Consider the following 17,069-nt stretch of genomic DNA (forward strand, 5'->3'; position numbering starts at 1 on the left):
TTCTCTTTGATAAGCAAAATAGCACCTAGCAGCATAGATCCAACTTGTTCGTATAAAAACCAACCAACCAAAAAAAATTATATGAAGAACGAACAAAGGTTTAAAAAGGCAAAATTTGGGTCAGCCACATTTCTGAGATTCACATTTGTTTTTGTAACCACAGTGCTGAAATATTGTCTGCAGTCAAAGAATTCTAAACAGATATTTGTCTTTGTTTAATTTCAGCAAATTGGGACATTTTCCTAATTCGGTTTCTATTCCCTTTTGTATTTGCCATCCTCTGTTTTAAACAGAACTGAGTAAACTTTAACCTCTCTTTACTAAAAAATTAATAATTGAACAAGGAAAATTAAGAGAAAAAGACTGAATGCACATTAGCCAACACAAATGATGTTACATTATTGCAAATTTTCCTAGAAAATAGCATCCAGAGGTCAAGGACTGTGTTTAACTTTTTTCAAGTAGGAAATCTTGCTTCTAAATTCTGAATGCGCTGTCAAGATTAATTATCAACTCACTGCAGGTGCAGAGCTCTGATACTTCATTGCCTGTGGTTAAAAATAACTTCATTTTCTTAAATGAGGATCACATTATGGTACATCATAGAAATTATACTAACACATGCAAACCTCAGATGTTCTAAGTATAATCTTATGTTGTTGTGGGAAAGCCTAGTATTTGCAAGACTTGCATCTGTGAACATCATGGATCTCAGATTAAAATCTGGCCCTACACCATCCCTGTCACTCAGACATTCAACAGAACTATTAGTTAAGATTCAAACTGTAAAACTTCCATTGTGACTTTATATTTTAAATACTTTAAAACAAAGCGTTTTCTCCAGTGATCCTGTTACAGCGAGTGCTCGAGAGTCATACAACTTGTCGTAAAATCATGGAAAGATCTCATTAATATTATTATTTACTATACCTCTCTTGTAGTTGAAGAAGGAAGGACGTAGCCATCAATGGACAGGCCATGGCACTAAACAAAATAATAATAATAAAAAAATCAATATTAATTAAAAACACAATCCTTAAAAGTATATCTGGAAACTTATATTCCTTTTGAGTTTTAAATTCTTTCTGGAAAAGCTGTTCTGATGTATGACAAGTTTTAAAAACAGTGAATGCATATAAAAATGTTATTTCATTTCTTCCAAAAAGATCATATGACAAGAAAACTATTGGAGAGAAAGTCTGGATACTATAAATAACCTTATGCCACACTTAAGCTGAAACAACTGTTCAGTGGGAGGGAGGTACTTGGAAAGCAGTAACAGCAGGAGACATATAGAAGTGAAAGTACAGCAAATTAGATATGAGTTTGCAATACAAAAGGACAATTAGAGGAGGGGTTAAAAAAAAAAAATCAGCCCACCAATGCAGCAGCTTTGTTATGGACCAGGAAAGTGAAGATCCCTCTCTCTTACCCTAGGGTCAAACACCACTTAGTTTAGGATATAGGACTTGGGGCACCACAATATAATATCAGTAAATGAAAAATGCCCTTCAAAATGGGCAACAAAAATTACGGAGGAGCTAGACAAATTGGCATATGAGGAAAGAGTTTAAAAAAAACTAAATACATATAGTTTGTCTAAGGCATGACCAGGGTATGATGGTCACCTAGGCATCTGAAGTCTGAAAACACCAAGGAGGGAGAGATATTAAGAATTGTCCAAAGGGATTTTAAGAATAATTGGATGACAATGAGCAAAGGAAAATATAGGCTGAGTTTGACTAAATAAAATTCTATTTGATTCTCCAAAAAAACCAGAAAGAACCTGACATGTACAGTAATTCAGGAAAGTGAGCTAATTAAAATCAAAATGGCGGTGGAGGCCTAATATTGTTGAATCTGCAATTTCCGCCATATTGCAAATTAAGTATGACCTCAGTCATTTTACAACTGTAGTTTGCACTCTTTTAAATGTTTTTCCTTTCTATTGTTGCTGTGTACAAATCATTCAAACAACAAGGGAATCTGACTAACTGTTCATGGGAAACTGTGACACTGACTATACAAAGTGCTGTCATGAATAAAAAAACGTGAACAGTTTTTTCCTCTGATCTGTCAGTTTTAGTAGTTATTTTAGGTATTATTTGTAAAAATGGTACATTTCAGACAAAGGCAATTTAAGTTGGCAGTGTCCCTTTAATAAACCTAGTGGATGAATTCACAAAAGACTTGTGTCTTTGCTGGCATCAGTTAAGCCTGCATTTTAGAGTGTTGCTTTGAATTGCACAAGTGTGAGCTATCTTGACTCAAGGCATATATTCCTACCTCCACTTTAGTACTCAATACAGCTCAATGCAGCCAGGTGCTGAACACTTTGGCCCTAATCCAGCAATACACAAAAGCAGGTGAATAGTCTCATTGAAGTCAATGGGAATTCATGTTCCCCTGTTTCTTAAATCATTCTCTAGTTCAGGGGTGGCCAACCTGTGGCTCCTGAGCTGCATGTGGCTCTTCAGAGGTTAATATGCTGCTCCTTACCTAGGCACTGATTCTGGGGCTGGAGCTATAGATGCCAACTTTCCAGTGTGCTGGGGGGTGCTCACTGCTCAAGCCTCTGTCTGCCCCAATCCCTGCCCCTACTCCACCCCTTCCCCCAAGGCTCCTGTCCCTTCCCCTGAGCCTGCCATGCCCTCGCTGCTCCTCCTCTCTCCCTGCCATAGCATCCTGCACATGTGAAACAGCTTATTGCAGAGGGCGGGAGGAGGGGGGAGTAGGCGCTGACTGGTGGGGGCTGCCAGCAAGCAAGAGGCACTGGGGGCTGGGGAGCAGATCGGGGGCTGCTGACGTATTACTGTGGCTCTTTGGCAATGTACATTGGTAAATTCTGGCTCCTTCTCAGGCTCAGGTTGGCCACCCCGGCTCTAGTTCAACTACTGCACCATACTACTAAGCTCAGGAGCAACTGCAGGGATTATTTTTAGTTTGCTCCACATTCACTGAAAATTGGTTTTAAAAATAGTATAGCCCTTATGAAATCCACCAGTAGAACTCAGACATTTTTAAGAAACATAGCTTCTTATTTAACCCTTCCTATTCTACCGATTTATCTTCTTGAATTGGGTGTGGGTGGATTGTGAGCCTTTCATTGGCAATGACCATGACCTGTTTAAGATGGGGAACCATGTGAAACAGTAGAATTTAATCATTCGGCTGCAGTTTAGTGCTGGTTTTCAGAGGAAATACATTGACAAACTCATTCATGAGCATATGTTAATGGAGCTCTTGTGTATTAGTCAGACATATTCCACAAAGTATTAGAGTTTTTCCTGACCACAGTAATATTGTATCTGAAATACCAGCCTCCCAAGATACCGTAAACCCTCTACTGCTATTAACTTACCTTCTGAAGGATTTTCCATACTTTTTGATAGAATCCTACAGGAACTCTGTTAATGGCACCATCAAGCCTTCTTCTGCGGAGCCATTGCCCTTGGCGATCACCCCAGCTGATGTCGTTTCCAGTAGACCCTGTAGGGGATGAAGTCCTAGTGGGAGATGATGGAGTACTGCCCCTCTGCAAGAGACAAACCATTTAGTAACTACAACATGTTAACATGTTACATCATTCCGCTACAGCTTCAATTCAGTGCGGTTTCTAGTGAATATTGACTAAATAAATATTGACTGATTTATTTTGCCATTAAAGATTTCTTTTGAAGATGTTGACAGGATACGGTCAATGTATTTCTTTCACAACAAATCTCCCTCTTTAAAGCCCGGGGAGCAAAAGCCACCCATTTAATGGAACGCACTGCAAAGGGCATCATAGGTTGAGAGAGAAAAAGAGACAGAGAGAGACCAGGGCCCATATTTTGATACATTGGCCTACTCAATAAATCACACATACACTATCAGTAGATGAAAGCCAGTGCTGTCATACGGGTATGGCATTTAGGCCAAGTAAACCAGCATCTTTGCTCTGTATCTGATTGTTTTCACATAGCGTTTTCCTTCTTTTTACCTCTCTTTGGCCAGCGCGGGTAGCTTGCTTTCCTGGCATTGTGTGGTCAAAGCTCAGAGTGGTCCTGGCAACAGTGCCATCGTATTGTGGTACACATGGGAACTGTTTACACTTGTGCCCAATTCTGTACAGCTTGGAATCAGATTATTTTAGCACTTGTGGCAGCCCTTCACACCAGTACACTTGTGTACTATTCTGCTGAACACCGCACTGGGAAACACACACAAAACACCACAGCAGGAAACATGCTAGCACCACAAAGCAGTGTGTATTAGTGAACAGGAAATCAGATAGTGAAGCCACGTAGGTAGGTAATATTGAGGGGCTATTGTTCCCGTGCACTGCGTGTCGTAACGAGCCATGTTGCTGTTTGAAGCTGTTGCCCATAGTTCGTGCACAGAGCTGCCCCCTGGCTGGAGGCACCACCCCCTTTTTGTTAATCCACGTAGCGGTTACTCCCACCTCCTCTGCTCAACTGTCACGTTCTAACTGCCACAGAACCTTTGGACGCCAACGTTCCATCTTGTTCTCATGGGGCCCAGTGAGGATTGAACCTAGTGACATTCTAAGCAATAGCTCTCCACCCTGCTTGTAGTTTCTTCCATCGCTTCACACTGACTCAGCCTGGCAATCCGGGAATCTTCTTCTAATACATGAATCATTCAATCCTCCTAAACTATGCGACTCCTGGGCAATGTTACCATCTTCCTCGGGTTTTTACAAAGAAGCAAGCAAGAGTCTCTCTCCTTACTTACAAATACCCTTCATGGGGATGGGGTCTGAGAGGGTCTCTCCTTGTCTTAAAGAGGGAATCAAAGTAACAAAGTAAAAATAGCAGCCCCTCCCATTTTTTGGGAAGGAAGAAGCAACTTTTTGTAGCTGGACTCTTGCTGCTAGACCAAGTGAGCTGATTTATACTGTATCTGTTGGTGCTTACACAAACATTTTCAAGTCAACCAGCTGGACAAATGAGCCTGTTAGAGCAAAAGATAATTATGTAAAATCTAAGTTTAATGACTTTGAAAACATCTTCATACTTCAGAGGAATTTCCTTTTGAATCTAACTTGGAAATACTGAAGAGGCAGGCTCTGTTCCATGACCAGAACAGCGTGCACTGATTAAAATGGGATTTCTTGCCTACTGTAGACAACTTTCACCGTTCATCTGCAAAACATCGGTGTTTAAACACTCTCATGGCTAAATTGGTGCCTTTTAGGGAGCAGCAGCGATTGGGAGTGGTGCAGAGACTACTGCCAGAGTTTCTGAATATATTGTGCACAAAAAAGAGTGCAGAGAGACTATGCTATGACAAGGTGATGCACATGCCTACAACCAGCTTCGTTGTTCTGTGCAAAGAGGGAAGAGTCTTGCACTAGCTGTGGCTCTAGACTTGCATAAACCTTCCAGTCAACTGGATTGCGTCCAGTTCTGCATTAAGGTAGGAAAGGCTCCTTGCCCACTCTTGCGCATCCATGCAGGGCCAGGCATAACTGCGCCTGGAGTACTGCCTAAAGAGAAGCTCACTGACAGTCTGATCCCACCAGTCCTTTCTCAGAAGAAATTGTTACTGAAGTTTGTGGAAGTTTAGCCAGAGTAAGGTCTGCAGGATCAGAATGCTAGAAAACTACAGACTTTAAATCTAAAACGTGATATAACTACTTTTCCTTCTAATGCAACCCCCCCCCCCCAGCTTACCTTTGCTGGTTTGATGCATTATGTTCATTTTCATTGTACAGCATCCTCCTGACTAATGCACAGTCAAGCTTTCTTTCTCTAATTCAGCAAAGATGACATTTAAGTAATGAAGGAGTTCAGCAGGAGTGCCAGTGCTGAAGTAATTAGTGTGTGCATATTCACGTCTTTCATTTGTCCCTGTTTTGACTATGCTGTTTATCCAGATCTCATTTAATAACTCACTATATTTGAATCAAGTGCACTGAGAATATGGAGCCAAATTCTGTCCCTCTTTGCATTGGTGCAGAAGAACTGAAAAGCCACAAACCTGCTGTGCAGGAGTCAGGCAGGCCATGGAGAAACCACAAAGAGGTACATGGCCTGTGTCAGAAAAGTGTTTTGAGATGGTACATTGTACAATATCCATGGGGTTTGGGAGGTGTAACATGTACTGTGGGTCTGTGTGCACACGGATCCACTGGCCAAAAAGCACAAGGGGTGGGTGACTGTGAGAGTAATGGAGTTTACTGTCCCTTTAAGACAGTGAAGGGACGCTTTCAGGCCTAGCATTGCCCAGTTTCAGGTTTCTGCTGTCCACTGCAGCATGGTGGGAATTTGAGGGACCGAAGCAGAGAGGCCATCTGGGAACTGCAGGTTACTAAAGCAAGGCATGCTGGGAAGGGGACAAGAGCTCCCTTCTCTCTCAAGAGTGAGAGCCTAGGAAGGAGCTGAAGTTGCTGAAGATCTCTCCATTAAAGACCTTGGAGGGAGATGGCTGGCTGGAGAAGAAATTCACACTAGTAAAAGCCATGAGTTTAAATTCATCTTCGTGTACTGGACCAGGATTTGGACCACTAATTTAATATTCAGAGTGGATGATATTTATCCCTGTCCACAGTGGCCAGCCTAAATCCTATGTACCAGTTAACCTCCCAGGTCTTAAATGGTGCCTACATCTGGTGCAAACCTGCTGAAAAGGGAGTTATTGCACCCAGGGTGTACAGCATTTGGATCAAAGTGCAGTGAATTATTAAGGCTAGTTGGTCACTTTTGAGAGTTATGTGGAAATGAAGAAACATTCTGTTTTTTGAGTATTAAAACTAACTAAAGATCTTGCAAAGTTATCGTTGAGGATATGAATTAGGAGCCCATAAAAGTGAAACCTTTCAGCTACTAATATTGAAGATTTTAACTATACTTAACTAGGGATGCTGGAACAATTTGTGTAGTGGGGGTGCTGAGAGATGTTGAACCAAACTGTAAACCCTGTACAACATGATGGAAACCACTTCAAGCCAGGAGGTGTGGCAGCACCCCCAGCACCCCTAGTTCCAGCACCTATGTACTCGCCTTCACAATGAAGCCAATTGGTCTTTGGGTATAGTACAGGTAGGCCCTGTGCTAATTGTTATCCTACCACCTATGATAGCTAACATTGGACATTTGTCATTTTACTTGTATGGCTATTTGTTCATGCAGACTGGGAGAGTTTGCGAGTTAAGGAGCAGCTGACACAATGAATTAATATGCTTTATCCTTCATATGAAAAGGCAGGCCTAATTTCAAACTCTTATTTAGACTGAAAAGTAAAAGTGAATTTGAAGAGAATCTCATCCAAGTCCCTAGTAGACAAAATTACTCCTCAGTTTTATTCCAACAGGGGTGAAATACAAGGGCAAGATATTACAGTACGTGGAAACTGGCCCACACTGTGCTCTAACCAGTACTATTATCTCTTTCCTCTTATGAATTCAAAATTTATACAACTAAAAACCCCTCTAAGAATAAATTGGGTTAAACTTATATTTCCACATTACCATTAAATGTTCAGGGCTGCACAGGATTTAGCCACGCAGCTCCTAGTCAAGTAGCTAAATCCATCTTAACTCTGAAAATTTAGAAGAATGTGGAAAATAAGATTTCTGTTATAAAAGACCAGAAATAAGAACTGGCTCTCCATGAAGGTGAATGAAACAAAAAGCTAAGGTTTAAAAAAATATATATACATAAATGTCACATAAGAAAAGCTGCAAGTTATGTTTAGAGTCCCTGCAGAGGGAGAAAAGAAAAAGACTGCAAATTTCTGAATGACATTTTACCATGAACCTGGAAGCGTGCATGCTGCTGGACATGGAATGGCCCCCATAAAAGAACTACAAAACAGAAATAAAAAAAAGTCAGTCAGTCATGACAAGACAAACAAGATGAAGTGACACACGCATGAAAAGGAACAAAGGTGCAATAAAAATTAAACTCACTTATTAATTTAAGAGAGAACCATTTTTTGGGTTAGAATGGGCTCTCATACTGGTACAATTTCATTGACATCAGGGAAGTTACTCCTGATTTACATTAGTGCAAATGAAATCACAATTAGACCCTTTATGTTTAAGGATCTTCAGAGTTTTACATTCATCTCTTACTATACTATCATAAGCTTTCCACAGAATCTACCTCAGACAGCACAAGGACATAAAAACCCAAATGAGGTAAAAAAAAGAATGCTGCTGCCTCCACACAAATGCAGGGTCGATATTGCAAGCTTACATTTTCTCTTCAGCATCCCTTACCTTATATTAGTGCTAGAAAGAAAGTTATCCCATACTATCAAATCATGCAAGTTACCAGCCAGGCCGGTAATGCTTAGCAAAACTAGTGAGGCAGTTTTCCAAGAGAAATGATTAGATGCCGATTAGCACCTAAGGGTATTCTTAATAGCTTTCTTTTTGATTAAACAATAATGATTCAGATAAGCTGTAAAAGTAATGGCACTGATTTTCAGAAGTATGGAGCACCCACGAAATCAATAATTGGAGCTGGAGGTGCTAAGCACATTTGAAAATCAGCTCCAATATAGAAACAGTCTAAAGTCAAAACAATCAAAATGTTCACCTTCAGATTCATGTCTTTAAGAGTCAGGTTTTTCCCCCTGATACTAAAGGCTGAATATTCCTGATGGCTCAATGAAACCTACTGGGAATCAGCATGAATGGAAAAAATTCAACTCTCCTCAGCGGGAAAGAAGCCACCCAACTCCTTTTCTGTGCAGAAATGGCACCTCTCCTTCTAAAGTGACTAATCTCAGGAAACATTTTCCCACCTTTAAATGTCTACAGAAAGTTGCAACTGTGCTACATCTCTATGCAGAGCGATATAATGCTGCCATCTAGTGTCCAGTCAGGTATTCCAAAAGGCAGGACATTATAATGTGTTCTCTATTTGAAAGGAAATTAACTCAGATATTCACAACTTGCCATGCGACTGATATCCACACTCTAAATTTGTATAATGATATAAATTGCTAGACCTCTGGAGAGACCAGAGAAGAGGCCATTCTGCTCACAACAAACTAGCACCAGTAGCACAGGCAAAACTGCACCATATTAATTAAATCATTTACTACTTGAATGTTAAAAAGTGTTCTGTATTCAGAGCAAACAAAAAGGCTTTTAGTTCCCTTAGTTCTAGGACAAGCGTACATACTTCAGTAGTGAGGGAGGAAAACATGCATTCTTACGAACATATAGATTTATTTCACCTTTTCATCAGCAGATGACCTCCTATTCATCTGGAATCAAAAATTAGTTATGCAATTATTTTAAACAAATGTAAAAAAATAACCTACAATAGAGAACACAAACCAGATTTGTTTTTAAACTGTTTTATCTTTCCAAATGCTCACTTGCTGCATGAGAAAATGTATTAGCAAGAAGAGAGTCCTAATGGTCTCACTGGATAATGACTCTTGTCCCTCCTACACAGAAACACATGAAAAATGGATCTAAGATTTCTTTTCTGAGTGAATGTTTACATCTGCATGGAGAGACTTGGGGGGCGGGGGGGGGGGGAGGGAAGAGTAAAGATCCCTGCTTGCAGATCCCAGTGCAGGATGAGGCTATACTCAGTACCTGATTTGGCTCTCTCTTCAGTATTAATTCAGCCCCCCACCAAAAAAAAAAAGCAGCTTTCACCAGGAGAAATTAAATCAGGACTTATTTATTTCGGCCAAATCATTAGACAAACTTGTTTTGATTTAAGAATTACATTTGCATGCCAAAGTAAATAAGAATTGAATGTGCTGTTCCCAGAAAAGATGTTTGCGTCTAGTAATCAGCATAGAAAAACTCCTCCAGCTGTCTTGGTATCTTATTTATACCGTACATATGTTACTGCATTAATGGGGAGGTAGCTCACAAATCCCTCTGCCTACTGAGATAAGAAAATGCCTCTTTGTTTGCCTTCCAACCTACCATTTGCTAAAGTAAACAGAGTTCTTTACCTGAGACATATGGGTCACAATAAAGATTTGTATGCCAGAAAAAACAGAGGTGTAAAACACAAGAATGAATATTGTTTGAGCCAAATCTTTACTTTGATGCAAATGGAATCTTTACCTAAGAAAGAATGACAGGAACTTGGTCTAAGTCAGGTGCCCTTAATGCTTCAAGCCAGGAGCTGGTTGAAATGCACTAATTTCAGAATTTTAAATTAAAACCAAAAAGGAAAATGTTTTGGAAAAAAATTGATTTCCTTACCTTCTCCTTCGCATGCTTTTTTTTTTTTTTTTTTTTTTTAAAAACAGCTTCCACTACTTCAAATAATAAAACAGATAGGAAAAGTTTGGAATTTACCATGAATGTAATAAGGGGCAGATATAACCAAAAACAATCAGTTGTGTCTCCTGGGTTTAAAAAAATGACTTTCATAAATCCTGTGCTGCTTAAAGAACGCACAGAAAAGGAGATCCTCCCACCTGTTTCATTTCACTCTTCAGTCTAGTAATGCCACTTCTTTCTGTTTTAGTTGCTCCAGTGTGCCCCACTTCATGAATAGAAATTGCTGGGCTGGACGCAGAGGAATCTAGAGGCCGCACTAAAGAAAGAAACAAGGCAGTTTTCTAGATTAAAGGTAAGCTATGTTTAAGTAGTAATAAGAATACAACTTAAAACTGTACGTAGAAATTAAAGGAAAAACACCTTGTATTTTAGGACTATGCACTTTCCATGGTACCTCTTTACTTCCAATAAGATTAAAAGCGTAAGTCAAACTTTCAAATCAGAATGGCCTAAAGTTAGGCTTCTAAATCCATATTTAGACATTTAAATATTTTTGGCTCAATTTTCAAAGCTAGTGGGAATCTGCAGCTCCCAATGACTTCAGTGGGGTTTTCTGAGTGCTCAACCCTTCCAAATATTTTGGCCTAAATATGGATTTAGGAGCCAGTTCTAACGCCACTCAGGAATTCCTGGGAACTATTGATATGCCCTTTGAAGTTTAGACAGGCCAGATGTTTTTGTTCTCAATATCCTTCAACCCTGGTCACATTAGACATTCTCATTTTAAAAGTCTGTCTGCATATCACTGAGAGCTTGACATGGCCTAATTTTAGTGCACCATGTTTTCTGTATTCACGTATATTTTAAAACAATTTGATGTGCAGTTACTTAACATGATTTGCAGATCTGTGAAAGGATGAGCCTTCAAAAATGGTCGTTAGGTAGGAAGGAGACGGAGCTCTGCTCTGTCAATGTCCATTACATGCCCAGAACAAATGATGGAAACACTATAGCATCTGGCATCTATAAATATTTGCCATTCACAAGCATTTTCACCAGCTCCCAGTTTCAGACCCACATCTATGTTTTAAGTTTAATAATCAACCTTAATTATCATCTAACTGTGTACACATAAGTGAAATCAACTAACGCTAAACTTCCTATCTGGCCTTATGTAGGTACACAGAAGAAGGAGCGTCTCACTTTTGTGCCCCTACACAGAGACCAGACACAACCCTAGTCCTAGTGCTCAGCGTGATCCTGCCTAGTCCTGACAGCAACCCTAGCCTACCCTAAAAATGTGGAGGAGAAAGGGCCATTCCCCTCCTCATCTGTAACATCCTGCACAGCTGGGTCTATACTGAGTGGGGAGCACATATTGTGCCCTGTAAAAGGGTGTAAGGCAGGGGTTGCTCTGGCTCACACTTCCAGATGTTCATTCATTTACATCAGCTGGGAATCTGGCCTTCCATGCCTAAATCTAATAAAATGTCTCCCAAAGCTCCCACTGAGACACCATGAATCTGTCCCCCACACAACAACATGGCAGGGGCTCTATGACCACACCAAAGCCCAATCCTAGAACAGTTTACGTTTTAAGGATTACTCTGCATTCAAAAGTGAAGAGATGACATAACAATGAAACTATCTCTGCCATGATAAGATATGTCACCTGGCTGGGGCACACGCTGAAGGGCAAGATAGGTTATAAACAGACCACTCTGGTACATATAAAAATGCTGGATGCAATCTCACTACAATTCTTATCCTACAACTCCTGTCTGGAAAGATCACATATTTCCACAGATGTCTTACAATATTGCTGAATTAAAAATTCTATAGTTCAAAATAATAGTTGGGGTACTGAAAATAATAGGTATGTTTGTTTTTGGATATTAAACCCTTGTGTTTCATAGATAATCAGGATCTCTGCAGCAAACATTTCTAAAGAGGAGACTGCTGCTTATAAAACTTAAAATAAACTCTGCATCTAAATAGCTCTTGCTTAATATATACATGCACAAGCTATAATACATTCAAACAACCAAACAGACAACTTACTGCTTCTTTCAACGCCAAACTCTTTCCCACTCAAAATATGGTGCAGGAGATTTTTCATATCAAAGGGGCTTAGATTCATTAAGCTTTCTGAGGCTTCTTCACCTAGTGAACAAATACTATACTAGGTCATTCATACTATAGTTTTTCTAGGAAAACAGGGTTAATTCCTAGTTATAGTCTGTTATTAATGCTTGCTTTTATTTTTTTTAAAAGCAAAAAGTAGTTGACAAATCCTGAAGAGGTAATCTTCATAAGAGGAACCCTAATTATTATTTGTACTAAGATTTGCACGAAACCTCATAGAAGCTAGAGGGTATAACAGCTACCCTTCATCAGGATAGATGTAAGAAACAGTTAAAACTCCTTTATGAAAGAAAACAGCTGAAACAATAGGAGACACCACCCAAAACACAGGCCACATGCAAGGCTGCTGGTCAGGAATCTGAACTATGCGGACAGAGGAATTTTCCGAGGAATGATTGCAAATGCAGAAAGCTGGATATTTTTATTATTGATGGAGCTGTCTGTGTAAGAGACAGAAGCAGGAGAAACACCATGGAAGCAGTCAGAGAAGGCAGCAAGGAAGCCCGAGAGATGGCCAGAGAAGCATTCATAGCATGACCCCAAGAAAAAGTTAAGTGAGAGAAAGCTGTTGGGCAGAGTGCTGGCTGGTTCGAACCTTGAGCAAAGAAACTATCCCCTGCTTTTCCATTCTTACTGTGTTCTGGGAAACAGGACTTTGTTTTTTTGTAAACAAACAGGATTACATCAAATAAAAACCATAACTCCATCATCAGTTTCTCCTCCTAATGGAAATAACGCACAAGTTCCCAAATACTAGCTAAGTATAATACTGGGTCACAAGCGGTAATATTTTTTTTTAAATCAGTGTGCTCCAGTTTGCCAGGGAGGGTGGCAAAGTCTCTGACTTCATGCCCAGGAGACGGAAAAACTGGGAAGTCTACCAGCTGCTGCTGACTGGAAGCTTCCCACACAGGATTCACTTAGTGTACCAGAGACACTGAGACCATCTAGGACACAGAAATCTGGGTGGACCCCATGTCCACTCAGTATCAGCATAAAGATTTGACTATGATTTGGTACCAATTAACTCTTATTACTTCTGACAATTGCTGCTACTGCTACACAGGACTATAACAACTTTAGATTTTACTGTTCAGCAAGTCCTTCAATTGTTCACGGATTTCCCTTCAGCTTCACTGTCTCCTACTGCGATGAACTTCAAGGCTGTATTAGCTATGCAGTGTGCAGCTCATTTATTTAACTCCCATTTGCAGTAGGATATGAGTAACATCACAGAATAGGTCTTACATATCCCCTTTGGGAGGTCAGGGAAATAAAATTAAAAAGAGAAAATATGTCAATATTCAGAAATTTAGATACTAACCCTACAACAGCCAAATATATTTAGGACTGCGGGGGGGGGGGGGCGGCGGCGAGAGGGAGCTAGGGGAAGGCTGAATGCCTCAAAGTTTGTAATTGATATAAAGTCACTTCAAGTAGAAATTCCAAAAGCATCTAAAGCTATGTCTATACCACGGGTCCGCAACCTTTGAGAAGTGGCCTGCCAAGTCTTCATTAATTTAAGGTTTCGCGTGCCAGTAATAAATTTTACATTTACAGGGGCCCCAGACTGGCAGCAGGCTGAGCGGGGCTGGACGCCAGGACCCTGGCTGGCAGGGGGCCAGGCGGTTGGAACCCCAGACCTGCAGCGAGGTGAGCGGGGCCGGCGGCTGGTATCCCAGGCAGGCAGCAGGCTGAGCGGGGCCGATGGCTGGGACCCCAGCTGGCAAGGGGCCGGCAGCTGGAACCCCAGACCAGCAGTGGGCTGAGTGGCTCAGCCCACCAACAGTCTGGGGCTCCGTCTGCCAGCTCCTGCCAGCCGGGGTTCACCCAGGCAGGCAGTGGGCTGAGCGGGGCCAGCGGACAGAACCCCAGACCGGCAGCAGGCTGAGCCGCTCAGCCCGCTGCTGGTCTGGGGTTCCGTCCGCCAGCTCCTGCCAGCCGGGGTCCTGGCCACCAGCCCTGCTCAGCCCGTTGCTGGCCAGGGGTTCCATTCACCCAGGCCGGCAGCGGGCTGAGTGGGGCCGGTGGCCGGGACCCCAGCTGGCAGCAGTGTGCCAGTGAAAATCGGCTGGCATGCCGCCTTTGGCACGTGTGCTGCAGGTTGCCGACCCCTGGTCTATACATACAGCGCTGCAATGGCACAGCTGTACCAGCAGAGCTGCATCACTGCAGCCTATGTGGTGAGGATGCTCTACCAATGGGAGAGAGTTTTCCCGTCGGCATTAAAAACCCACCTCTGTGAGTGACGACATAGCACTGTCCACACAGGCGCTTATGTTGGTGTAACTTATGTCGCTCAGAGGAGTGGAATATTCACAGCCCTCCGTGACACAAATTTTGCTGACATTGCCTGTGTCTACACTGCAGCCTAAATCTCATTGAAAGTCAGGGTGTGTTTACATTACAAGTGCTACAGCTACATCACCGTAGTGTAGACACTTATTACAGCTACAGAAAGTAATAAATCTACCCCCTTAAGATGTGGTAGCCAGGTCAATGGAAGAATTCTTCTGTGGTGACACTGTGCTGTCTACTCTGGGGTTAGATTGGCCTAACTAGCACAGGGCATTAAATTTTTTACAGCCCTGAGCAATTTTGATTGGTCAACCTGAGTTTTAGTTGTAAACCAGGCCTCAGTGTGAGTTAGTCAGGGCAGCCTAACAGCTTGACGACACAGTCCTGCAGTTCAGACTTTGGGGTGCGTGAACTGCACTGCACACTATCTCCCCTACCCCCCACGTGGACACTGTAGGCATGAACTAAAAGATATCTAGTTCATGTTAACATAGCCCTCATTAAACAGGACTAAGTTAACACACACTAGGGACCTTTTAGTTCGTGCCTGCACCATCCACACTGGGGAGTTACTGCATAGCACGTTAGTGTGCGCTGCAATTCACACCCCCATAGTCCGTACTGCGGGACAATGGACATATAGTCTAAATGGCTAGGACACTTTTTAAAAGGACTGTGGGTATTTCTTTATGTCAAAAGGATGCTAGGAATGCAGATTATTTTCGAAGTTTGTAATTAACTGTGTATGTTGGACAAAGGATTTAATTTAAAACAGGTTGTATTTAAGCTAAGCTTTTCTGGGGAAATAAAAGCTAAAACTACACACACACAAAATCGGGAGTCTGCTTTAAAAAAAGACTGATTGTATTAAGATTTTTAAAGCCCCCCCCCAATGTTTCTTTACAGTGTTTATTGAAGGGAGAATTTTGATACAGATATTTTAAGAATAGGGCTATGTTAAAAATAAGCAAATTATTTGTCTTGTCCTATGTAACTGAAATGCTGATCGGGGGTCGGGGGGGGGGGGGGGGGAGAGAAGAGGTGAGATATTTGTTTACTACAGTATTACAGTACAGTTGGTCTTACCTGAACAGTTCAAACTGCGAACCAGCTCAGTAGCCATCACCTGAATTATTAGTCCAATGCGGAGTCTGAGCATCTCTGCAAAAAGGCTGGGCTGTGACCTGACGTACATCGCCAAATACACCACCATTTCCTGGCATGAGTGAATGAACAAAGAGTATCTATTCAGGGGCATTCATTATAACTCTTGCCAGTTCCAGACAACACAAGAAACAAAGTACAGCATGTAAAAAACCCCACTCCTTCCACGTGTTTTATACCTGGGTAAGGACTGCAATACTGATGTCTTGTCCACTGGCTTCATAAATAAGTGCTGACAACTCTTCAGGTGGCAGAGGGCTAAGGAAAGTGAACCAGACAGTTAGGACTACCTATGATGCTTGTTAGTTTCTACATGTGTCAACTGTTTGGATTTAGAGGTTTTAATTTGAAGTGTCTAACTTAAAATGCACCAAAACAACTTTGCTTTATAGACCTTCCAGCTAATGGACCCGTGATTCCTTCTGAAAATAATAGTTAATAATTTGGAAACACTGTATCAGCAGTAGGAACTCTGAAATACAAGACATCCAGACTGAGACAGAGCTAACACTTACGCGGTAATAGTTTTTTCACGTGGCTCAGGTGGCAGGCCCACTGTAAGCTGCTTGTGGTGTGACAGAAGGTCTGTGCATGCCTATTACAGTACAATACAGAAAGCAAGAGAGCCCACTCTGTTAAGTTACATGGCAACAATGATTTTTTTTTAAAATTTAAGAAAAAAAGCATTTCTTCGGTAATTCCTCAGTGTATTTGCACCTGCTACTAAATGTACAGTTCAGAGGCAGATCCTCAGCTATTGTAGATTAAATGTACATTAAAGTAGATTAAAGTAATTGTCATAGGTCCACTGAAGCCAATAGAGATATGACAATTTCACTTTCAGTGGTGCTAGCTCTGGCCTATGGAGTATTCTAACTCTTCCTATATTATTATTACTTTGTTATTTACAAGATAAAATAGATAAAGATACAAGAAAACTTCAGTGGTGTGTATGTGTGGGAGACAGAATGTGTGTATTATAGCTAGACAGCCTCTGAACAATTGTATCCCTTCAAAAGAAAAAGATTCTCTGTATGGAATATACTGTCCTATAGTCAGTTTACACACTTCAATTTATTTCCAAATAGGTACTGCCCCACAGTCCTGCTGTATGTTACCTTCTTTAGGTTGGTCTTAGTGCAAAGGTAAGACTGGTGTTTAGTTTAACAGATACAAGGCCCTGAATCAAAGCCCATTGAGAGCAGAGCAGTGTTTCCCAACCCCCCTGAGAACTAATCACACCTGCTGT

General features: G+C 41.3%; 1 protein-coding gene across 9 annotated transcripts in view; it reads right to left on the reverse strand.

The window, feature by feature from the left end:
* Window positions 1–17,069, reverse strand: part of PHKA2 (phosphorylase kinase regulatory subunit alpha 2) — a 70,841-nt gene that overhangs the window by 9,781 nt on the left and 43,991 nt on the right. For 5 of the 9 annotated variants that reach the window (XM_073356619.1, XM_073356586.1, XM_073356601.1 and 2 more), the window contains 9 exons: window positions 16,336–16,415; window positions 16,000–16,078; window positions 15,743–15,872; window positions 12,275–12,376; window positions 10,411–10,529; window positions 9,196–9,225; window positions 7,757–7,810; window positions 3,362–3,535; window positions 931–984 (listed from right to left, as the gene is read on the reverse strand). In XM_073356619.1, coding sequence (XP_073212720.1) covers window positions 931–984; window positions 3,362–3,535; window positions 7,757–7,810; window positions 9,196–9,225; window positions 10,411–10,529; window positions 12,275–12,376; window positions 15,743–15,872; window positions 16,000–16,078; window positions 16,336–16,415 — 822 coding nt within the window. The remainder of the gene's footprint in view (window positions 1–930; window positions 985–3,361; window positions 3,536–7,756; window positions 7,811–9,195; window positions 9,226–10,410; window positions 10,530–12,274; window positions 12,377–15,742; window positions 15,873–15,999; window positions 16,079–16,335; window positions 16,416–17,069) is intronic. The other 4 variants (XM_073356658.1, XM_073356649.1, XM_073356628.1 and 1 more) reach the window with 4 other exon arrangements.

The sequence above is a fragment of the Lepidochelys kempii genome, chromosome 1 (genome assembly GCF_965140265.1).
Source record: "Lepidochelys kempii isolate rLepKem1 chromosome 1, rLepKem1.hap2, whole genome shotgun sequence".
Taxonomy (NCBI): domain Eukaryota; kingdom Metazoa; phylum Chordata; order Testudines; family Cheloniidae; genus Lepidochelys; species Lepidochelys kempii.